The 22,309-nt window shown below is 35.1% G+C and overlaps 5 protein-coding genes across 6 annotated transcripts in view; all 5 read right to left on the bottom strand.

Moving 5' to 3' along the window:
• Nucleotides 1–232: 232 nt before the first annotated feature.
• On the bottom strand, nucleotides 233–4,937 carry LOC9304361 (serine/threonine-protein kinase tricorner). 2 transcript variants are annotated; one of them, XM_002868243.2, is made up of 14 exons: nucleotides 4,721–4,936; nucleotides 3,849–4,238; nucleotides 3,547–3,721; nucleotides 3,277–3,360; nucleotides 2,958–3,199; nucleotides 2,653–2,872; nucleotides 2,417–2,496; nucleotides 2,240–2,324; nucleotides 1,958–2,089; nucleotides 1,749–1,862; nucleotides 1,546–1,593; nucleotides 956–1,040; nucleotides 795–851; nucleotides 233–708 (listed from the first exon to the last, which is right to left on the bottom strand). In XM_002868243.2, the coding sequence occupies exons 2-14, from the start codon at nucleotides 4,067–4,069 to the stop codon at nucleotides 596–598; spliced, it is 1,656 nt and encodes a 551-aa protein (XP_002868289.1). In that variant the 5' UTR covers nucleotides 4,070–4,238; nucleotides 4,721–4,936; the 3' UTR covers nucleotides 233–595. The 2 variants fall into 2 exon arrangements, with proteins under 2 accessions (XP_002868289.1, XP_020874512.1); XM_021018853.1 differs by lacking the exons at nucleotides 233–708; nucleotides 795–851; nucleotides 956–1,040 and having other exon boundaries at nucleotides 1,551–1,641; nucleotides 4,721–4,937.
• Nucleotides 4,938–7,535: 2,598 nt separating this feature from the next.
• Nucleotides 7,536–11,142, bottom strand: LOC9304360 (probable methyltransferase PMT3). Its single transcript, XM_021017404.1, has 8 exons — nucleotides 10,861–11,142; nucleotides 9,893–10,247; nucleotides 9,650–9,814; nucleotides 9,386–9,568; nucleotides 8,712–9,306; nucleotides 8,495–8,607; nucleotides 8,189–8,409; nucleotides 7,536–8,086 (listed from the first exon to the last, which is right to left on the bottom strand). Exons 2-8 carry the CDS (start codon nucleotides 10,121–10,123, stop codon nucleotides 7,768–7,770), a joined length of 1,827 nt encoding a protein of 608 aa, XP_020873063.1. The 5' UTR covers nucleotides 10,124–10,247; nucleotides 10,861–11,142; the 3' UTR covers nucleotides 7,536–7,767.
• Nucleotides 11,143–11,802: 660 nt separating this feature from the next.
• Nucleotides 11,803–14,375, bottom strand: LOC9304359 (putative E3 ubiquitin-protein ligase XBAT34). Its single transcript, XM_021017405.1, has 10 exons — nucleotides 14,034–14,375; nucleotides 13,800–13,914; nucleotides 13,562–13,642; nucleotides 13,370–13,458; nucleotides 13,187–13,278; nucleotides 12,995–13,076; nucleotides 12,760–12,862; nucleotides 12,614–12,688; nucleotides 12,390–12,475; nucleotides 11,803–12,298 (listed from the first exon to the last, which is right to left on the bottom strand). Exons 1-10 carry the CDS (start codon nucleotides 14,139–14,141, stop codon nucleotides 12,011–12,013), a joined length of 1,119 nt encoding a protein of 372 aa, XP_020873064.1. The 5' UTR covers nucleotides 14,142–14,375; the 3' UTR covers nucleotides 11,803–12,010.
• Nucleotides 14,376–14,377: 2 nt separating this feature from the next.
• Nucleotides 14,378–19,158, bottom strand: LOC9306391. Its single transcript, XM_021017403.1, has 9 exons — nucleotides 18,939–19,158; nucleotides 18,419–18,505; nucleotides 18,217–18,306; nucleotides 18,040–18,126; nucleotides 17,859–17,957; nucleotides 15,738–17,765; nucleotides 15,514–15,660; nucleotides 15,050–15,417; nucleotides 14,378–14,967 (listed from the first exon to the last, which is right to left on the bottom strand). The coding sequence occupies exons 1-9, from the start codon at nucleotides 18,984–18,986 to the stop codon at nucleotides 14,691–14,693; spliced, it is 3,231 nt and encodes a 1,076-aa protein (XP_020873062.1). The 5' UTR covers nucleotides 18,987–19,158; the 3' UTR covers nucleotides 14,378–14,690.
• Nucleotides 19,159–20,170: 1,012 nt separating this feature from the next.
• LOC110226807 (disease resistance protein RML1A) overlaps nucleotides 20,171–22,309 on the bottom strand; it is a 7,190-nt gene continuing 5,051 nt past the window's right edge. The window contains 6 exon segments of the mRNA XM_021019533.1: nucleotides 20,171–20,268; nucleotides 20,271–20,346; nucleotides 20,348–20,772; nucleotides 20,775–21,435; nucleotides 21,526–21,822; nucleotides 21,914–22,290. Of these exon segments, the coding sequence (XP_020875192.1) occupies nucleotides 20,171–20,268; nucleotides 20,271–20,346; nucleotides 20,348–20,772; nucleotides 20,775–21,435; nucleotides 21,526–21,822; nucleotides 21,914–22,290 (1,934 nt within the window).

The following is a 22,309-nucleotide window of genomic DNA, read 5'->3' as shown; positions in this document are numbered from 1 at the left end:
TAATTTTTTTTTTTTTTTTTTACTATTTTAACATTTGAAGAAGGTGTAGACTTTTTAGCACCAAATCTGAGGTACCATTAAGCCAATCTTCTTGTCCCTGGAGTTATTTGATGTCAAAAACCCCATATGTTTCACTATTGAGTGTACTCAATTAAACACATTCAGTGAGACAAGTTTTTTAGAATTAATAAAAAGTTTAATTAATAAATAGTAAATACTTTTGGTTATAGCATTAGAGACTAGAGATTGAAGATTTCATCTTGAGGTTTAGTAGTACAACCAAGTTTTGATTAACCAAAAAAAAAAATTAAATCAAATACCAAAGCTCTCCCTGTGAAAATAAATAAACAAGCCAGTTCCCAAAAGAATATTTACTTTCACTTTTCTATGTTGAAAACAATTAAACAAATCCATCTTTCTCCTCAGGGACAGCCTTCGCTTCCATCGGAGAGACTGTACTTTGTTGAAACCCCCCATTGTTAACTCAAACTTTTTACAGTCTTTTGGAGAAACACAAAAGGCTTTCAGCGAAATCAACAACACACAAGTTATATAAGAAGAGAGTCTCTGGTTCAGGCTGTGCAAATGTGTTAAATCACCCTGATGAGCTCGATTTACTACCTTCTTTCTCTGGATCTTCAATCTGCGTCGGTAATAGATTCAAGAAGCTTCCTTGGTGGGTTGTTGGCCCACCAGATGTTTCATCTTCTGTCCATTTAGTTTCCACTATGTGGTTAGAGAGAAATAAACATGGATTTTATTTAGTGCAATGTGCATGAATATAGATGATTTACCAAAGAGGGATTTAATCGACGGCCGCTTTGGCTTATTGCTCTTCTTCTTCAGCTCGGCTGCAAAACAGATTACAAATGCAGCAAACAAGCAATGATAATCACAAGGCAATCTACTAATGTTGCTTCTTCCTCAGCAAAGGAAGGGGGGTTAAGTGAAATACCTATCCCTGGTATTTGGTCATCATTTACGATTTCTACGTTCTTGTAAGTATAACCAACAAAGTTAATGTCCTTGGATGAGAGCATCTGGAGAAAAAAAAAAGAAAGCCAACGTCATGTTATGAAATTTACAATAATCCTTTTGGTTCATGATACCGATTCTAATGACAGAACAGGTTCTTAGTTATATCATGTTGGTCCTAAAAGATATGTGATTCATCTAACACACGTTAACATGCACAACTGGCAGATTAACAACATCATTTTTTTAATAGCATCCCAAGCAGCTCTTCCAAATTCTAAATTCCCATAAGGATTTGAACCTAAAAGAGTGAATCACGTTTTTGTGAATGTAGTACAACGACAGAAACGCCTGGGACAGAAACTGAGCAAATTTCATCATTCTGAGCTCTTTGATGCATGTAATCTTTTAAAATGTGTCTATAGTATCATCAAAGCACAACACATCTCAAGGAACCCACTTATAGACAAATTTTGAAGTATGGTTGCTCTTACTTATCTACTAGATAAAAAAATAAGCTGGTTGAATTTGATGGTACATAATGCCAAAAAGTCAGTGCTTATGCTGTACCTTTCTCCATGGACCTGACTTGGTCGACTTTGGAACTTGCTTGTCAGTCTGTTCCAGAAGGAATCAAAGAAGAGTATACATTATTTTCCTTATCATCTGTGGTACCAATATTTCAGTATATACATCATGACACATCATTGGTGGCAAATATTGCACCAATATTTCAATATATACATCATTAGCTGATATTATCAGTATGTTACCTCTTCAAATTTCTCAAAATTTTGGGTGTCTAACTCATCATTGACCTGGGGAATAAAGGCAGCCTTCATTTGGTACAATTTTCCCCATTCGGTACCTCTGAACCAAGGGTGACCCTGAAAGAAACCAGTCAAATCGTTAATTAGGATTTCTCAGAATAATCTTACATAAAGGAACTTCGAATCTCAAAGTTGAACAAAGCACACAGCACCTTAATTTCATCTGCTCCTTTCGTTCCAAGTCTTTGTTCAACATTGCATAAAAGCCTACAAATAAGATCCTTGGCTTCTGGTGATAGTCTAACCTCGTCTGGGAATTTCAAGTAATTTCTCCAATTTACTATCTGCATAAAGGGGGAAGATAATGAATTGAGAGAAGGTAAGTTTCCAGATTAAAAGAGATACAAAAAAAACTAAAATTGAATGTAAGACTTAAAATCGCCAGTCTGCCTCCGATATTAAAATGAAAGGACACAAAGGAATGGATTAATTACCTTCCTACAAGTTGTCATTGGATCATCCGAATAAAATGGCGGAAACCCCACGAGCATTTCATACATAATGGCGCCAAGAGACCACCTAAAAGAGTGCTCTCAAGATTATTCACCCATATTAATTATTTGCACCAAAGAAACCAAAGACCAAAAATGTGAATAGTTAGCTTCACCTACCAATCACATTCCATTCCATATCCTTTTTTCAGCAGAACTTCTGGGGCAATGTAATCAGGAGTGCCAACTGTGGAATAAGCCTGAAACCAATAACCTTAACCTAATAAGTTATATCCAACACAGATGTCTATATCAATGGCGAGAACACTTTTTCAATGAACGAAGCATACTGGATAGTTCATTCTTGCAAATGTAGACATCTCTCAAAAAAAAGATGATGAATAAGTGAAACTTACAAGCATCCTTCTATTTCTCTGCCAGTTTAGTAGTTGCTCTTGTTGGGTGCGTCTTGTCGCCACAGGGCGACCATCACTTTGTAAAGCCCCACTAACGTTTCTTGCAACTGTGAAGTCTTTCTCTTGAAGATTACTACAGTCTAATGGTTTACATAATCCAAAATCTGACAATTTCATGTGGCCGTCTTTGTCAAGTAGTAGATTATCAGGCTTGATATCTCTGTATCACATTGGAGACAAAAATGACGTTTAAAACAAAATAACAAAGGGAGCTACAGCTAAATCATATGTTCTGCTTCACTGACCTGTGAATATAATTGTGCTTATGAATGGACTCAATAGCCAGGACAGTTTCCCCAATATAAAACCTGGCCTCATCTTCAGTAAGGGTGTCTTTCCTCATAAGTAAAGTCATCATATCCCCACCAGGTAAATACTCCATTATAAGATACAAATACTCCTCATCTTGGAAAGAACAATACAGTTTGACAATGCAATTGCTGTCAACTTCTGCAAGTAAATTTCTCTCCGCTTTTACATGTTCCACCTGAAAATCAGATTCCACAAACACATCAACCAACTAAACAAATGTCAATCGAAAGCCGCTTGGAGGAATTTAAATACCTGGCCTCTACGAAGCATCTCAGATTTCTTAAGCTTCTTCATTGCATAGACATTGCCTGTTCCCTTCTCCCTACATATCCTAACCTGCAAACAGAGAGATAAAAATTAGCATGCCATACTTATTCGGCAGCGGTAAAAAAAAAATGCCGTAAGAAGTAAGAACTTTCAAGAAGGATGCATCACAGAGAACATTTCAAAATGATGCATGCCAATGAAAGGCTGAGAAAACAGACTACGATCTATAAAAGATATTAAGTAAATATATGATACCTCTCCGAATGCACCCTTCCCAATCATTGTCAGTGGCTCGAAGTCATCAGCTCCCATTTTATGCCTCTGACGGCGCATGTATTCGGTTTCCTTCATCTCCAAATCCTTAAGCAAGTTGTTTTGCTCTTCCTCAGAGACTTCTGCAGCAGCTAATTTTTTTTCTAGCATTTTGCGTCTGCATGAAATGTAGATGCCAAAAAAGAGCTAAGGATATGGATGGAACTTCACATGTTTGTAGCAGAAAGGCACGATTAAAAATTTTTCCCATCATGACAACTTGAAAATATGTAATGAAACCATACCGCTCTTTTCTTTCCTGTAGACTCTGCATTTGCATTTTGTAATGGTTTTCAATATATAGTTTTGCAGCAGCAGCCTTCTCCTTTGTTATATTTGAAAGTGCTTCTTCACCTCCAGCTGTTCTCGGCCCTTCCTTTACATTACTTGTGGTTTCCTTCTTTTTCGAAGATTTCACCTTGTCTTTAGATTTTAACTTATTCAGCCAAGCTTTGGCAGTCTCCATTTCTCTCCCCTTTAGCTTCCCCCCAAAACCAGATATTTAGTTAAGTACTTAATGTACAAGCGAACAGAGAGTTTGATAAGCGCGACGAATGAGTTCTACTCCAACTATGTATAACAGCTTTCATATGTCATGCATCTAGTGATTGATTAGAATTCTTACTACTTCACACCTGCAACAAGATGACATAAATTAGCTAACACTCACTTCAAAAATCACATAAACAAGCTTAAAGTTGACAACTTTATCTCACACCTAACCTTATACCCAAAATCAAAAACATATCTGAATCTAAAAATTACAGAATTCTCCAAGGATTACTTAGAAAGAAACAATAAGTCAATTACATGATCATTACAAAACCTAATAGATCTGAAATCAGAGGAAAATACCAAATGTACACCAAAATTGGGGGAAATACGAAATCAACAAGAAACCCTAGTTTTTTGACTCAGCGAAAATGCACCAAACCAAAAATCATACAATTCAAACAGAAAGCTCGATCTCAACGAAGCTTGTAATGAAGAACCTCAAGAAGAAGCGTAAGATTAGGAACACAACATGGTGAGACAAAACGCAGACACAAAGACAGAGACCCGTAATTTGTGGTGAGACAAAACAAAAAAAAAAAAGTGAAAGAAGAAGAGAGAAGACCTCGATTCTTGGGATTCGATTCCTCAATTCTTGCTCTTGTTTTTTTTTCTTTTCAAAATTTGAAGATCGAATTCTGGGAATTGAAAGAAAAAGTTGGAAACTTTTATAATCTCTGTTTCGATGTGTGTGTGAATTGCAAAAAGACTAAGCACTAATCTTCTTCTTCTTCTTCTTCTTCGTCTTCTTTCTCAGTTGTTTTTTGTTTTCTCTCTCTCTTTTGTGAGCAATTTTATATTTTTTAGTTCGGGAGATTGATTACTACTGATTAATATTTTTCTTTTAGTTACTAAAGTTGATTACCGTAAATTAAGGGTTTAATTGGTTCTTCTTAACCAAAAAAATTGATTTTAAACAGAAAAAATAAAGTGAATAAAAAAATTAGGTTAGAGAAATGGATTGAGCGGCTTTATTATTCCGCGTGGATCCCTCCACGGGAAATATGTTCGATGGCAATGTCAAAAGCCAAAGAATAAATGTCAAACTTATTGACATATTTAGTTTTTTTTTTTTTTAATAAATAAATTAATGAGACAAATAAGTAAAAGCTGAGTTATTTATTTCCCACAACACCTTTTGCTACTTGTTTTGGTGGCACCTCTTTAGTCCAAAATCCATATTTTTTCTGTAAAATATTTTGTGATTTTTGGGAGGTTTAAATATTATGATACTCTTAATTATGCTTTTTTGTTTGGTTTCTAAATTTTTCATATCTCTACTAGCATTTTTTAAGAACATTTTTAGCGGGTGGAGAAAAATGCATTTGGATACAATGGGTATCCGAATTTTGGTCATAAAAAGTTTGTTGGGTTGGGTTATATTTAACTCAACTCATATACCGGATGTTCCTTATTTAATAATTTAGATATTTAGAAGATTTGATTAAGATTTAGAATTATGATTCTCCTATCATCTTTGTTTGATTTGTTTTTAACTGTTTTGAATCATCATATAATACATAAAGTAAAAAAAAATATTTTTTCTGTATATACTTTGATTCGAAATTTTAAAAACAGACATATCTTATCCAATTGACGAAAAATGTGTATTCAACGTTCCACATCGACTAAAATATTTAGACAATGATTCATAATCATATCATGAATAAAATCAACATTAATAAAATAAATAAGTTTTTTGGTGGGACGGATTTGGCGAGATAAGTTTTTGAATCGACAAAACAAAAAAAATTAAAATATCATTAATCCGCCTCTTCAATACGGATTAAATCCTTAATTTTTTTTAATACCACTAAAATTTGACATATCAAATCAGTCTCATTTAGAAAAAATTGTATAAAACCAAAAATTGTCTCGTGGTATAATGTTACTTAATAACAATTGTAAACTATAAAATATAAATGTCTTAGAGAATGATACAATTTGCAAACTTTTCTATATAATAACTTACTTTTAGAAAACAAATCACGGGACATGTTAAGAAATTACAGGACCGGTTATATTTCGGAACGAGGTTATATGGTGGACGAGTTTGAATCAATATTTATAAAATTTTAAAATATCATTAATATGCCGTTTTAATACAGTTTAAATCCTCAGTTTATTAAAATATAAATGTTTTAGAAAATGATACAATTTGTAAACTTTTATATATAATAAATAATCATTAAATTTAAAAATTACTGCTTTTAGAAAACAAATCACGGGACGGGCTAAGAAATTATGGGACGGGTTATATTTTGGAACGAGTTTATATAACGGATGGATTTGAATCAATATTTATAAAATTTTAAAATATCATTAACATGCCGCTTTAATACGGGTTAAATCCTCAGTTTATTAATAATTGTGGATTCGTGGTATACCGTTACTTAATAACAATTGTAAACCACAAAATATAAATATTTTATAAGAAGATACAATTTGCAAAATTTTATTTATACTAACCTAAAAATAAATTATCCCGTGGTGTACCGTATATTAAAATCTAGTTAAATATTATTATAAAAATCTGTAAAGGAATCTTTTCTGTTAGAGGCATTTTGCATATGTAGGAGTAGATGTTATACTTTAAAAGAAATTAAACTACCCTAAATTGCAATAACTTTTTTTGTTTATACATTGAAAACATAACTTATACTTAACTTAAACAGTTCACCAAAATAGTAAAAAAAAAATACTGGAGAATATGAATGGTTATAAAAACTTTCATATTCTCTCGTATAATTCAATCACATATGCTATATATCTTTAATATTCGTTTTTGGTTCGATTTGAAAATAATTGAGATTTGAGAGTTAAGTTAGAAAAAATTTGCCACATACTATTACCCCTAACAAAAAAGGTAAAAATTGCGGCATACATTGCATGTATAGTTTTAGTAAACTTTTTTATTTTAGTCTTTTGGTCAAAAGTTTTGGTAAAGTTTAATATTACCTAATCATTGTTATTTTGCATAGGGTTAGTCATTAATCATTACGTACTAGTTTATTACCGTTTCATTTTTTGCTTGGGACATAACCTACGATTTCTTCCAACAACGACAACGTCGCTCCGGAGTCAAAACCAAACTTAAGTAAACACTACGCATTCTCTTTGAAGGTTTTATTTTGCAATAGTTTACAAAATTTAGAGAGATCATAGATATATTTCAATAAGTGCCAAAATCATTAAGTAAGATTCAATCAGTATCACGAGCGACATCATATAATTCCAATGGGAATGCAATGGACAATAATCAGCAAGTTTACAATAGACAAAATTCTAGACAACTAAATAATTTTTGTATTGTTAGGCTAATCTATTAACACATCATCCCAAGGCTTAAAATAATGAATACATTATATGCTAATTTTCAATTAACATATCAAAAGAATTTGCAGCTTTTTATATCGATCTTTACTTATACGAGTCTTCTCTACCAAAATCATACAAACAACATTACTAAGAATGTATAAGAAAGAACAATAATTAAAAAAAAACAATTGAAAATAAAAAAACAACGTTAATAAATAATGTTGCTACAATAATGAAATTTGTTGGTTGTATGATCATTGGTCGTAATGTTTGTGTATGGTGTGGCTTATTTCATCACTCCATATCTCTAAGGCTTTCACTAGTCAACCACAACTTCTTCTGGACAATGAATATAACATTGTCTGAATCTTGATCTGAATCTGAGTCTGTCTTGGTCCCTACTTCCTCCCAGTGCAATGCCTTTAGATACTTCTTAACCAAATCCACCACTCTTTGTTTATCCCTTATGATTATAAACCCGCTCGGGCGCAGTATTCGATCCATCTCCAGTAACAAATCCACTTCACTACACCCTTTCTTATTGATATCCGAGATAATGTCCCAAGCATGGAGGAAATCATAGGTTCTCGGATATGTCGAGAATGCTTCACACCTGTGGTACATTCAAAACCGAATGATTAAAACCAAAAACATGCTTAAGATTCCAATTTTGCTGTAGAAACAATGTGTCATTTTGATAAGTATAAAAACTGACCAGCTATGAACTGCGCCCATTAGACCTCTGTCATATATTAGTTTAAGCGTGTTAGGTCCGTCCTCAGGAACAACATTCATTACCCAGACATCTTTTTCTTTTAGAGCAGCAGCAAAGGAGCCCATGCTTGCTTTCATGTCCATTATGTTCCTCACTGTATCTGATTCGATTCTTGGACTCAAGAGATCCCAATAAGTATCTACTCTTTGCCTCCAAAGTTCCTGTGCGAATAAGAAACATATGATGTGACTGCGTAGCCCATGTTTTTAGTTGCAATAAACAGAGAAGTTATGTGTTCCTATATACCGTGTCCTTCTCAAACATGCCAGTTGAATATCCAAAATCAGCAAGCCTAGGAGGAGGAGAGGTTAACCGAGCCGGCCATGGAGCTAAGCCACTTCCTTTGGTTTTGTGGTCATCTAAGAAAAACCCAAAAAAGAGTTCAGTGAGAATCCAATTTGCTATCCCATACTTAATTTCAGAGGAAATATACGCTGCTATTGAAAAGCGAGGAGAAGCTTACGGTCACTGTAAGATGTAATGCATGCTTCCATGTTTACGCCCCACACAGCATCAGGGTCATTATCAGAACGGCAAAGAGGAGGCTGAGTTCCAGGTTCTCTTTCCAGATAACAATCATTTGTCAAAGGTTTTTCCCAAATAACAGTTTGGTTCCTTTTTGCCGCGATCTTCCAACACATACGCTCCACAAGAGCACTCATTTCTCTCCAGATTCTGAGGTCCTCTTCATCTTGTGCATATGCCTCTGGGGATGAATATGCAAAATAACCACCAGGTCTAAGTACTCTGTCTAGCTCGAGAAGAAGAATCCCGTCTCTTTGAAGCCAATCGATTCTGCAACGTGAACAGTGAGCAAGTTCAAAAGATCTGCTTGGGTATGGGAGTCTCTTTGTCCCTAAAACACCGAGGGAGGCAGGAATCCCTCTCTCAAGAGCAAATTGGATTTGGTTCTGATGCACATCATTTGGAGCCAAGGACATTGCCAGAATATCTGATGATAGAAGATAACCTCCAAAACTCGCAACACCACAACCAACATCAAAAACTGTCCTTAGCCTTCCACCATTGTTCAAAACGTTATTCGGAAAGTTAAGCATCTGAAATTTTCGAGAATACAATCAGCGAATGAAGAATAATATATGCTGTATTGAACAAACACCAAGTAACTGCTCTTACATTTGCCATCGATGCAATATACTTATCAGCCCCATAGTGAAAATGTGTGCCTCCACCTGGGAAATTAATCTTATCTCCTTTGACAACCATCCAGTTTTGGTCAGACTTCTCATGTGCAAGGTGAGTATGAGGTATGTTCACTTTCCACACTTCGTCTCTACTTTTTGGCCATTTAATTGGAACCTATAACATATTGGAAGAGAAAACAGTTATGTCAACAACACTAATCATATCGATATAACTGGAAAAATTATCGATAGACACCTTATATCCATTTGGAGGAGGAATCAAGCAATTAAATCGTCTTTCAGGAGGAGGACAATGACGTTCATAATGCTCCATCAAAGACAAATCCAGCTTCAATCTCATTTGGTAAATAAGATTCCTGTCTAAGCAAGGAATAAGCTCCGAATGCCGATCATCACACACCTTTGATAAAAAAGAAATAACACATTAATATTTTACCACTAGAACCTAACCATCATTAAGAAAATGCTCAAGACTCACAGGAAAACTTCTCGGCGTGAAACCATCATCAAAACCAAATGAGCTAGAAGTGTCATCCTGTTTAGTATCATCATCATCCCCACCCAACCCGAGTTTTCTCCCGTATTCGATAGCCGATGCTCTATGATCAGAAGAGCCGTAGAACAGATATACGAAAACAAGAACTACCGCTGCAACGCAAACCAAAGCAATCACCCGCTTCTTTTGCCCTCCATCTGATCTTCCCTTCATTGCTTTCTTATTTGAGATAAAGCCAAACGGAGACCCAACGTTCCGACTTAAAGGATGCAGACTACTAAGTGAAGACTTCAGTTTTATAAATTGATGATTTCTCACTAGTTACAGATATTTGAATCTGTTCCATATAAAAAAAAAAAAGACAACGATCAGTATCTATAAGAATAGAAGCAATGAGATTTATAAGACATGAATAAATTTAGAAACTCAGGACCAATGTTAACCATTCAAATACCAAACCACAAATAACACAGAAATGTGTTCTTTCTACTACTCACTTAGAGAAACTAAAGTATCCAATCATAAACACTAATAAAGAATCTGTCAATTGAGGAAATAAGTAATCACTCAATTCACAAAACAATTGATGTTCTGTTAGAATTTGGTGTGCTTGTTGTTCACTATTTGGTCCGAATCTTTCCACTAAGAATCTACTACAATTTCCCAGAATAAGAACAGATCTGGTGTGAGAATGAAACAGAACAGGATCGACTCATAAATACATTATCCACTGGTATCAATCAAAACCATATTAGAATGACCCAGAAAATAAAAAATAATCATTAAGGAAGTTTATGAACATGGAATTTAAATCTAACACAGTAACATCGATAGACATAGTTAAAAGTATCACAGAGCAAAACCAATTCGTATCTCAACCAAATTGAGGAAAAAAATTGAAACTTTAAACACAACAGCGAAACCCAGAAAGATCAAAAGAGGGGACTTACACAACCCAAGTAAGGTTCTAGATTTGGAAGAGAAAATGACAGATCTCGAGGCAAAAAACCGCAGTGTAATGTTATTCGAAAGAGATAAAGAAGGAGATGGGGAGAGAGACTCGGATCTGGGTTTGGTTTGTGTATCCTCTAAATTAGGAAAGAGACCAACTTTTTTTGATTCGTGTGGAATGGGAATGAAGGCAGCAAAGCGACACTGCAAGTGCAAGTGCAAGTGAAGAAGAGAGAGAGAGAGAGAGAGAGATAAAATCGGTGGAGGTCGTTATTTGTTCATCGGTTTATATAAATATTTTTTTCTTCTTTTATCATCAATTCTAGTTTTTGTCGGCGTTCTCTTTTGTTATTTTTTTTTTGGGATAAGAAAAAGTTGTATTTGCCAAAAAAAAAAAAAAAATTCTTTAGATTTTCAAATTCAAAATAAAATTTACATTTTTTTAAAAAAATCTTATTAATATGCGAATTTTCAAAAAACCTGAATTTATAACAGTGTTCTGAAAAGCGGTCGTTTAGGTCTCGCCTAGGCGCTAGGCGCTCAGGTGACGCCCAATCGACCGCTTAGATTGCCTAAAATCGCATACGTTTTGTTTTAATGTGTTTTTCTAATTTTTAACTACATAAATTAAAATTATAAGTTTTAGCTCCATTTATATTGTTTGATATGAATTATAGAAATGTTTTTGTCTAATTTTTGTTTACGATTTAATATTTTTATTTTTCTAATAAATAGTTTTATATGATTTTAAGTTATAATATTATATTTATAATGTGTGAAGTTGTAAACGTTTAAACAGCCTAAAATCGCCTAGATCCCGATTAAGCGTTTTGGTCACTGACTGGCGTCTGCTTAGCGTCTAACGCTTTCTTGAACATTGATTATAGATTGTTCTAAATAAGAAATTTTATCTATTTCTCTACAAATTTGAACTTAAAAAAAAAAAACAAAGTTGTAAGTTGTAACATTGAAGAAAATCAACTCTGATCAAACTTGTATACAGAGAAAAAAAAAACAAACTAAACTTGTCGTGATCATATATTTCGACTTCATCACATAATAAAAGATTGTAGTTATCTTTCAAAGACAACAAAAAATAGGAGATAGTTTCAACTTCTTCCAGCCATAGAAGAGATATGATCCTTTCCTTCAAACATGGTATAGCTTAATGACCTGATCGATGTTGGCGCGACAAACAGGACATCCCATTTTCTTGTTTTTAATCTCTTTCAAGCAAGAAATGCATCCGGCGACATGTCCACACGGCACACACACTGCTTCAGATGGTGCATCCACACAAATCACACACAGTCCATCTTCTTTATTCTCAATTTTTGGAGATGGAAGTGAGATGTCGACATGAGTCAAATCGTCATCTCTTAATGGAGAAACATTGGTTGTTTGAGATGTTTTCATAAACATTGGAGGATTCATTGGCTGTAGTATTAAAAGTTTAAATGAGTCACAGAGCCACATATATAAAATATCTTAAGTACTCCAAAAGTTGTATATATCTTATGGCATTTACCTGTGGAACTCCTTTACATGCCTCAGAAAACCAATTTAACTGTTTCATGTCGCCTTTGATCTCAGCTGCCAGCTTAAGACGTATTTCTGAAACAAAATTGAGATTAGAACAAAAAAAAACTCATGGTTTTAACTCATTAGACGATTGATAACTCTTCTTGTAATATTTTTTATGGTTACTGAATCTTAAAGAATAAACAATAGTACAAAATTGTGTACACTTACGTCTATCGACTTGAGCCCAACGCCTCGCTTGAGAAATGAATCCGCTTTCTCTTCTCTGCCTCATGCACCTTGGACCTATCCATGATAATAAAGTTCAATCAACAAGGAACAAACACATTCCCTAAAAAATGAAGAGTGTTAATTACTTTTGGAATTGTCAATAATCATCACCAAATCATCAGACTGATATGATTTTGGTTCCTCCAAGTTAGCTTTCCACAAATCCATCACCAACCTTGGTTGTGCAACCTAATTGTAAACAGTTTCATAAGTATAGAAATCTCATAACATTGAAACAATGATATTAGCCAACAAGATTCCTAAACCAGTGAACTAGATAATGAAAAATTCCTCAAGAGATTAAAGGATGATTTTTAGTACCTGAAGACTATCATACACAGCCAACTCCAACTTTAAAGGCTTTGTAGGGTTTCTTGAACCAGTTGGTACGACAACTACCCATCTGCAAAAACATATGTTCCAAAAAAGATTCATATTCATGTGCCACAACAAGAAACAAGAAAGTAATTAGGTGCTAAAGATTGAAAAATCGGTTAAATGATAAATACTCACACTTTTCTTGAAAGAAGCCGAGGAGCAAATGATTCAAGAAAGCTGGGGCCACAAAACTCACGCATACAACCAGAGAACAAGCAGATATGACTCTACAGAATCATGCACAGTCTAAAAGTTATAAAATGCTCATGACTCGTCCAATTGTAGTAAATATGAAATAAGTATTACAAGAACATATACCTCGATTGCGCGTACAACATTACTGTAACCTTCAGTTCTAGCAACCTCGAGAGCCGTCTGAATTTCATCATCAAGAATCAGGGGTTTTGCTACAAAAATGAAAACACAGATATGTAAATATAAATGAAAAACCATAACAAGATTTTTTAATCATCAAATTGGTAAAGAAGATAATATCAAACCAAAACTTACCACCGTGAGACAGAAGTAACTTAACTGTGTGTACGAGACCTCTTCTTGCAGCATGGTGCAGAGGAGTCCCACCATTGCAACCTGATACCAACAAAAACGAAATTTTCACACTCACTTTCAAGTTTTTTCTTAAATAAATTTTGAATGAATTAGCTCAAAATATGGTTTGATGAGAGGAATATCAAGAAATTTTATTATGAATAAAGCCGCAAAAACAATGCATTGATAATAATAGTACCAGAACGATAAGCATTGACATTGGAACCCAACTCAAGCAGAGTTTTTGCTACATCATATAGATCGTCGTCTGTACAAGCTAAGATTAATGGTGTTCTCCCTAACTTATCCACCCCCTGCATCCAAAACCACAGTGTACAATTAAGAAAACAACAACACCAAGAGGATAATTACTAGAGATTTGGTTGAAACACAAAAATATTTGAAAAGATGGGAGTAGAGAAAGAAGAAAAACCTCGAGTCCTGCACCTTCACGGCAAAGCGATTTGATACCTTGGACGTTGTTGTTACTCACTTCTTGAAACAATATCTCATCCTTGGTTTGTGATTGTTGTTGCCCCATTTTTTTAAACGAATATCAAAATGAATTGAACTTAGATAGAAGAAGAAGAAAATCAAGATCTATTATATATATAGAAAATGAAAAGTTCTATCATATTGAGTTAAGAAATTGGGAAATGTAAAGGAAAAGATTATGAAAAAACGCGGCAATAGCCAGGAATTGATTGTATAATTGCTTCAAGAAGACAAAAAAACAAAAAAAAACTATTGCTATGGAGACTTTTTCAAGAACAATGAAGTGTCGGAGAAAGTTCAGAATTGAATTGACTCAGTTAATAGAATACAAAAAGTGGGGACTTTGGAGTTGACTCAAGAAAATGCCAAATTGCCAAGAAAACAAATAGTAAACTTATTTAACATTTTACCCAAAAAAAAAGAGAGAAAAGATAGTAAACTCAAACAAGAATCTAACAATTAGAACATTAATATAACTCTTGTGACATAAAATATGAATCTAATATCAAAAGAAAGTTAACAATAAATCTGTGTATCTATTTTGGATGAGTCGGATCTACATTAATGACATTCCAATGATGCCTTGTTCCCCAATCTACTTTGCCAAACTGCTATTATACACATGATGACTAGCTTTCAAGAACTTCTCTGAATCCTCTGCTTGATCAGGATTTGGTTGTGTAGGAGAAGCTGGTGGTTGAGGTTGAGTTGGTTGTGTAGGAGAAGCTGGTCGTTGAGGTTGAGTTGGTGTAGGAACAGGATCAGAAGCCGTTGGACTTGATGATGAAGCATGATGACTATACCTCTTAAGCAACCTATCTTTTTTGCTATTCCACCATTCTTCTGCTTGATGCTCATCAAATCTCCGTTTGCTACAAAGAAACTCATTTCACCAAAATGATTTACATAAATCTAGATAGAGAAGAGAGGAGATTTTGATGAAGTTAAAAATACCTGAATCTAACTCTTCTAAAGATCTTTCCACCATTTTTGTGCAATACATAAGTAACATAAACACCGGGTTCAAATTGTTCGATAAGTTCTTTGCCTCCTCCTTTAGATGATGATGAAGCTTCTGTTGTCCCTGAAGGTTCTTGAGACCTCATGTTACCTCCATTGGATGATGGTTTTTCTTCTATGTTTTGATCTTGTGTGTTTGCAGAAGGGGTTGGGTCTTGTTGACCCATTCCCACAGATGTTGTAGGTAAAGATGATTCAGATGCTTCACTCGCGTTTAGATAAGCTTCTGCTTGAGAGTTCATGGATTCAAAAGCTTCACATCCAGATACTTCAGGAGGTAGTTTCTCTTTTAACTCTCTCAACTGTGGTAAACAAAGCAATGATTAATTTTAGAAAGTTTCCTTGTTTGTTTCCCAAGAAAACAATCTTTTAAGCATATTTTAGAAGAAGAAGCTTACATGTTCAGCGACAGATTTCATGACCTCTGTTGCTGCCTTATGCTTCGAAGAATGTTTTACAGCTAAGTCAGAAGCTTCTCTTGCTGTTTTCTTTAATCTTTGGATCTCTGTACCTTGATTATCACATTTCTCTTTCAAATTTTTAATCTGAAAGTGTTTTATCAATGTATTAGATCTACTTTAATGTTTAATAAACCTGAGAATTTTGAGATAATATTACAAACCTGGCTTTGCAATCTTGTCATTTCTTTGTTTATAACACCGTTTGATTTCTTCAAAGTGTCAATCATGCTCCTGGAAAATCCAGAACTACGTGGAGGGCTTGATCTTCTTGATGATCTTATACCTGAGGAAAGTGTCGATGTCGAAGTTGAGGCAGCGGGTTTCAAGGCATTTTGAATCGCGCTAAGCGAGCTTGGGAATGCGACATCTCTAAGTTGCTGGAGAGCTGGAACTTGTGAAGCTCTGACAATAGAAGATTCAGATCTTGATGATCTAACCTCAGAATACTTGACTGGTTCTGTTTTGGGGGACAGTAAAATCTTTGACGACCTTATATCTCTGTCTGGTCTGACCGACCCATCTAGTGACCGCGTTGTGGAATTTCTGTTAGCAACATTAGAGTTATAACCAGACTCTCCAGCTTTAAGTTTTGTGTAACAAGCATCACATACTCGATGTGGCTTCCCTGGTGTTGGAGCTAATGCTGCTTTCAAAGCTTTCTTGGAACTACAAGCATGACAATGCACTAAACCGCAGTTATAGCAATTATGCCTCTTTCTTGTAAAACCAAATGCTTGACGACAACCAGAGCAAACTGATTGATCAGCACCTGAGACCCACTTATGGATACATATGCTTGATGTAAAGTTGGAGCCACATGATATACTCTTCACATGCCTCTCCTTTAGAGCTTCAACTAATGTTGGCGTTTTTCGATCTTCTTTGTCCCCATGTCCTAGTCTTCCATTTGAACCTTTTCCCCAAGTGAAGACTTCACTTCTAGATGTCAGGACAGCAACATGATGATCCCCACAAGATATTTCTTCAACGAATTCACCAACCAATCGATCTTGAACCAAGCAAGGCAATTTACCATCCGAATTTGAGCTACCGAGCTGACCATGTGAAGTCCCTCCCATAGTGAAAACATGTCCTGAGGTTGTGAGTGCAACTGTCAATGTATGACCACAAGCTATTTGTTGAAAGTTGTAGTCAATTAGTGAAGAGACACAAGTGGGAAGTAAATAAGTCTCTTTATTTCCATGTCCTAGCCTGTTTTTATCACCATCACCCCAAGTAAACAACTTTTTAGATGACATACTAGTACCGGTCTGATTCATAACTTCAACTATAGCTACCGTATGCCACACGCCACAAGCTACTTTCATGGTTTTAAGACCACTCAACATTTTTACTTCTTTAGGGTATGAAACACTCTCTCTATCTCCATGTCCAAGAACACCAAACGCTCCATCACCAAAAGTGAATAGTTTTCCATTAGCAGTTGCAAGCGCCGAATGCCACGTGCCACACGCAACAGACAAAACCTGAAGTCCTTCAACAGGACCAGAGACTCTTTTTGGTATCCAATGACTAAGATCACTTCCATGTCCCAAAAGTCCAACATTATGGATTCCGTCTCCCCAAGTAAACAAATCTCCGGATGTAGAAACAGCACACGTATGATATTCTCCACATGCAACAAAATCTATGTTGGTAAGAGCAAGAAACTCAACAAGTTTTGGACGACTTACGTCGACTTGAATACCATGTCCAAGCCTTCCTCCAGCTTCCTCTCCCCATGTAAAGACTTCACCTTGTCTTGTTACAAGAGCGATGTGCCTTACCCCGCAAGCTATCTGATGAACATCAAGAACTACATTTGATTCCAAGGGTTTTGGAACCAATACATCTATTTTTACGGTTCTGCAGTTAACGGTCCCATCTTGTGATATCCCGTCGCTACAAACTTCTCCCCAGACATAAACATCGCCTAAGGATTCTATGTCATCGGGACCAGAAGTTCCAGTTGAACAACTTGGTGTGCTTGAGACACTAATTCGAAAACCATCAGTACTTGGTCTTAGCATGTTTCCACGTTCATATCCCACATCTGAGCTACCAAACTTTGTTGGAGAGTTTTGGATTCCTAAATCAATGGATGTTCTTCCTCGTCGAGTATTGTTTGGTGCGAAATCTATAGATGCAGTAGAAGGACGACCAGTGGAGAAACAGTCACTGTCATGTATCTGAAAGTGAGTTACATATAGTTAAAATATTAGACGTAAGGAGAGTATGGATGGTAAAATATAACGTAAATAAAGTCACGTACACACACACACCTCAGGGATCTCACTTTTGGCGTGCTTGTTACGGTTTTGTCTAATTAAAGACTTAAGTCCTGCAAACCAAATCTCTGTTTCAGCTTTGTCCTTGCAAATCTGTAGAGTATATATAAACATGAATATATATGACAAAGGAGTAGAAAAATCAAAGAAATTTAATATGTTATTGTTTACTAACCAGATCAAGAGATCTATCTCCGTTATGATATATGAGAGAAAATGACAAGTAATCCTTTTCAGGACGTAAATATCTTCGAAAAACAGCCTATGTATAAACAACAAGATGTGTGAGTTTCATGAAAATGAATTTCTTTTGAATAATAGAGTCAATGAAGTAGTATTTGGCTACACTCACAGTTCTTTGCCCTGAGAGAATTCGTGAAACTGTAGCTAACTTCAAACCTTTTTCTTCTCCGTGTGAAAACCAAAACAATGTTGTTTCATCCTGTTGGATTGCGATAACAAATCAAAATGTTTTTTTTTTTTCAGTAGATCATAAGAACGTCATATTGTCGATACACCGTTCACTCTTATATATGCGAAAGAAGTAGAAATACCGGCGAAAGCCTGAATGAGCGAAATTTAGGCCTTCCTTTGCGGCTATACTTAAGTAATTGAGTTCCTTTTTTCAGAGAAACGAGTGCCTACAAGAAATTAATGTATATATTTAGAAGAAAGACGATGGACATATGAAGCTTTTGCATCTAAATTCAAAACAAGGAAAATCACTAGCTCTTGAGTAAAAAGTGACTTAAAAATTAAAATGAATGTTTTAGGATCAACAAACATAACCTCAAAAGCTTTTGTATTAGTTTCATTGTCATGTCATAATTTAGGTTCAAACCCTAAAGTGTGCGGGTGTGAGTTATAAACGAAGAAAAATATGAATTCAAAAAGAACATTGAAGTTTTGGTAAGCGAGAATTGAGAGTTGCTAAAAAAAAACTTTCTTAGAGAAAATCATTCAAAATCCTTTCCAGGATTTTTCTCTACGTATTTAATATGATTCATATCTACTTTACTATAGAAAATCATTCTAAAATAAATAGAAGATTATGAAAATATGGAGAAAACAAACTTGGTCGATGTCACGGTCGTGATTGACATAGCTAGAGTGATCTGCCATTCCATCTGAGAAAACTCGAAAGAAGAAAGCCGGAGAGAAGGATAAAGCTCAACAAGCATCAGGTGGTTTGATTCACCTGTCTTCATAGATGCATCCGTCTTCAATTCCTTCTCCTACTTGATTCACTACTATGCTCATTCAATTCTTATTTTCGGAATTTTAACACACAATTATGATAATCAAAATTTTTGAAATCAATTAGAAAGATTTACGTTGAGTGTCATTAATGATCCTAAAAATTAGGAGAATGGTCAAAATAAAAAAGAGAGAGGACAATTTCTAAGGGAAGATCGCCATTTTAGGAGTGTTTGAAGCTCTCATGCAAATTCCCTTCCACATTTCACTCTCAGCATAAATCATTTTAATTAAACTGAAAAAACTTTGTTAGCATATTGTGCATCCATTTTGGTGTTTGCGCAAACACATTCAACATGAAAAATGTCTATTTTCTTACAAGCACATACTAATTAGAGTTTAGCAATTTAGTTTTAAAATTTGGCAGATTCAACACAATCGAAACTATTAAAATGAACCAGATAAATGTCCACACGATACGAAATGATATACTAGATGTATGCGTGCACATTTTTTCTGTTTAAATGTGTAATTCATTGATCAAATGGGAAAAAATAGTTTTTTTTTTTGGTGAATAAATGGGAAAAAATAGTTATGTACAGGCATATGTGTGCACATATTTTTCAATACTCTTAAAGAATTATTGGGATTGACTAGAAAACGTTAAAATTTCTCAATAAATTAGTTGATCAATAAAGTTAATATATGTTTCTTCACTTGTTTTTTTCACTTATCTTCTAATTAGATAGTTCAATCTTTTAAAACATGTCTGTAGAACTATCACACGTTCACTAGGGGACACAACCACGGCTCCTCCACCCAAAAATAAGGGATTCCTGTTAAAGACGGCTAAAAAACAGATATGTCACGGGAAATTATGTAAAGGCAACATTCAGAAGAAAAAAAAAGAACGAAGATATTTGAATTCTTGTTTTTTTTTTTTGAATGCAATGTTAATTTAGATTAAAAAATATCGTTTTTACAACAAGTGCAAGGTTTGTTTTTGATGAAAACTTAGATACAAGAACTCAAAATGTTGAAACTTGTTATTGAAGAAGAAAAATTGAAGCTTTTTGAGAAGTTGTTATTAGACAGATGAGATATAAATGCTATCTCCTACGCAGCCAACTCCATAAACATATACGTTTATGACCTTTTACATTGGCTTCTTCAGATACCTTATCGGATTTGCATGTATGTCTATCTGGACGTCGTCAGAAATATTTACAGTTTCGTCTTCAGATGCATTGATGGTCCAATCGCTCTGTTGTTGGACGATTTCGATCTCCATATATTTCAACACCACATCGAACAATCTCGTAGGCGTCAGAAGGTGTGCAGCTAAATTCGAACAATATCTCACTGTCTACTTCAAAACATCTATCTCTCTCGAGCAAGTTAGCGTGAAATAAACAAAGATGTTCCGATTGTGTTCCCGGGGACTGATCAGGTAAGCTAAAACAATGATAAACTTCGTTGATGGAGTCACCGTTTTTGCTTATGAGACGACACAATAAACTAATAAGCCTTCTTCTCTCAGTGATTAACCTGGTAGGGGAAATCACAATGCAAGCTTTAAATCTTGAGAATGCAGAAAAATGACTATCACTGATGGTCAAGAAATTTCCTTTAGCTTGGTGATTGAACGTTTCGGGCACTTCTCTTCCTGGTAAAACTCTCAACATGGGAAAGAATGATTGTTGGATAATACTCTTCGTGCTTCTTGGTTCAGTTTGAAGCAATTGGTGAAATTGTAGTCCACATATGAATTTAAGCTTGAAACACTTTCCAGTGATTCGCAGTCGCATGCATTTAACCACTTGAGCGAAAAAGGAAGCTGTGGCAGCGATTTGAGTTTTCTACATCCTCCTATATGAAGTAAATCTAGCTCATGAAGATCTTTGATCCAATCTGGAATCTTTTCAATACCCGTACACCTTAGGTCTAGATACTTTAGACTCATAGGGAGAGGTGTTAATGTCTTAAAGTTTCCACTGCCTTTTATAAAGAGAGACGTAAGACGAGTGCAAAGTATGATTGATGTAGGCAGTTCTTCTAACACTGTGTCATCTATAACGAGTATTGAGATGTGTGTAGAAATACCTGGAAGACTTTTTAATTGTGAGCAACCTTGCATGTCGACGAAATCAAGAGATGCCAAGTTGATGAGAGTTGGAACAACTTCTAGCTTTGTGCAGTTGTGTATTATCAACGTCTCTAGTTTTCGAAGTTCCGAAAAAGAGGAAGGAATCTCCACCAAACTCTTGCAATAACTTAGTTCCAATCTCTCGAGATTTGTAGCATTTGAAAGATCTGGAAGTTCCTTCAAATGAGAAGATCGTGTCAAATCCATTTTCTTGAGATTTGTAAGTGGCTGAGTGTTAAACATAAGCAGATAAAAAACATCAAAACATGATCATGTACATATACAATTAAAATATATATTTCAGATAAATAATCTAACCTGTGTTCCTTGCCAAAGCCTCTCAAGCTGGCTCTCTTGCAAATCGAGTTCTATAAGATATTCTGGATGAAATGTAGTAGGAAGAGCATTTCGTGGGTATGCTTCCCAGCGAAGTAACCGTAGATGAGGTGGAAACTCCAAGTCCTTAGGTATGTCCACTTGATCATTTTGAACATATCTTGTCTTGTAGACACTTAGGAATCGAAGATTACGCATTCTTTTGAAAGCTCCCTCACTTATGAAAACTTTGTTGATTCCAGATGTATCAAGCGATATGCCTATAGCAGCTCTAGTATCCTAAAATATACCCCAAATGAAGAATTTTTTAGTACAACAGAAAAAAATGCTTACCTTCAGAAAATAATATAGATTGAAGTAAAAAACTCACTGTGTCATTCTCAAGAGAAATCTCATCTACATCTATCAAGATGTGGCGTTTCCTAGGCTCTTGTCTATGAATTGCTTGTCTACCCACTTGTTGTAGTAATTTGTGCATTACTATTTTCCCACTGGTAGATTTATATATGAGTGATTTCTTGGTTAGGATTTTCAACCCTTGTTTGACATCCAAGTTACTGTCAGCGAGCATTGCGATCACATGATCATCTTTATTGTAGTTGAAAAAGACCGCCATGTAGCGAAATAGCGCTTGTTCTTCTACATGTAAGCTATCATACCCAACTCTAAGTGCTCCCTCGACATTTCGATCAAGACTAGTTTCTAGCCTGTCCAATAGAGCTTCCCACTCATCCCCCCCGCCCCCACCTGAAAAGTGACATATAAC

The sequence above is a fragment of the Arabidopsis lyrata genome (genome assembly GCF_000004255.2).
Source record: "Arabidopsis lyrata subsp. lyrata unplaced genomic scaffold ARALYscaffold_7, whole genome shotgun sequence".
NCBI lineage: Eukaryota > Viridiplantae > Streptophyta > Magnoliopsida > Brassicales > Brassicaceae > Arabidopsis > Arabidopsis lyrata.
This window is presented reverse-complemented; position numbering and strand designations above follow the sequence as displayed.

Excerpts from the sequence above, each read along its gene's own strand:
- LOC9304360 (XM_021017404.1), bottom strand. The coding sequence starts at position 10,123 with ATGAAGGGAAGATCAGATGGAGGGCAAAAGAAGCGGGTGATTGCTTTG. Across the intron at positions 9,307-9,385 it reads ATATTGCATCGATGGCAAAT|ATGCTTAACTTTCCGAATAA; the intron begins GTAAGAGCAGTT and ends CGAAAATTTCAG. Across the intron at positions 8,608-8,711 it reads CATTACATCTTACAGTGACC|ATGACCACAAAACCAAAGGA; the intron begins GTAAGCTTCTCC and ends GGTTTTTCTTAG.
- LOC9304359 (XM_021017405.1), bottom strand. The coding sequence starts at position 14,141 with ATGGGGCAACAACAATCACAAACCAAGGATGAGATATTGTTTCAAGAA. Across the intron at positions 13,077-13,186 it reads CGGCTTCTTTCAAGAAAAGT|ATGGGTAGTTGTCGTACCAA; the intron begins GTGAGTATTTAT and ends ATGTTTTTGCAG. Across the intron at positions 12,689-12,759 it reads GATTATTGACAATTCCAAAA|GTCCAAGGTGCATGAGGCAG; the intron begins GTAATTAACACT and ends TATCATGGATAG.
- LOC9304361 (XM_002868243.2), bottom strand. The coding sequence starts at position 4,069 with ATGGAGACTGCCAAAGCTTGGCTGAATAAGTTAAAATCTAAAGACAAG. Across the intron at positions 3,361-3,546 it reads GGAAGGGTGCATTCGGAGAG|GTTAGGATATGTAGGGAGAA; the intron begins GTATCATATATT and ends CTCTGTTTGCAG. Across the intron at positions 2,090-2,239 it reads CAATGACAACTTGTAGGAAG|ATAGTAAATTGGAGAAATTA; the intron begins GTAATTAATCCA and ends CCCTTTATGCAG.
- LOC9306391 (XM_021017403.1), bottom strand. The coding sequence starts at position 18,986 with ATGGCAGATCACTCTAGCTATGTCAATCACGACCGTGACATCGACCAA. Across the intron at positions 18,307-18,418 it reads GCTCATTCAGGCTTTCGCCG|GATGAAACAACATTGTTTTG; the intron begins GTATTTCTACTT and ends GCAATCCAACAG. Across the intron at positions 15,418-15,513 it reads TGAAATCTGTCGCTGAACAT|TTGAGAGAGTTAAAAGAGAA; the intron begins GTAAGCTTCTTC and ends TGTTTACCACAG.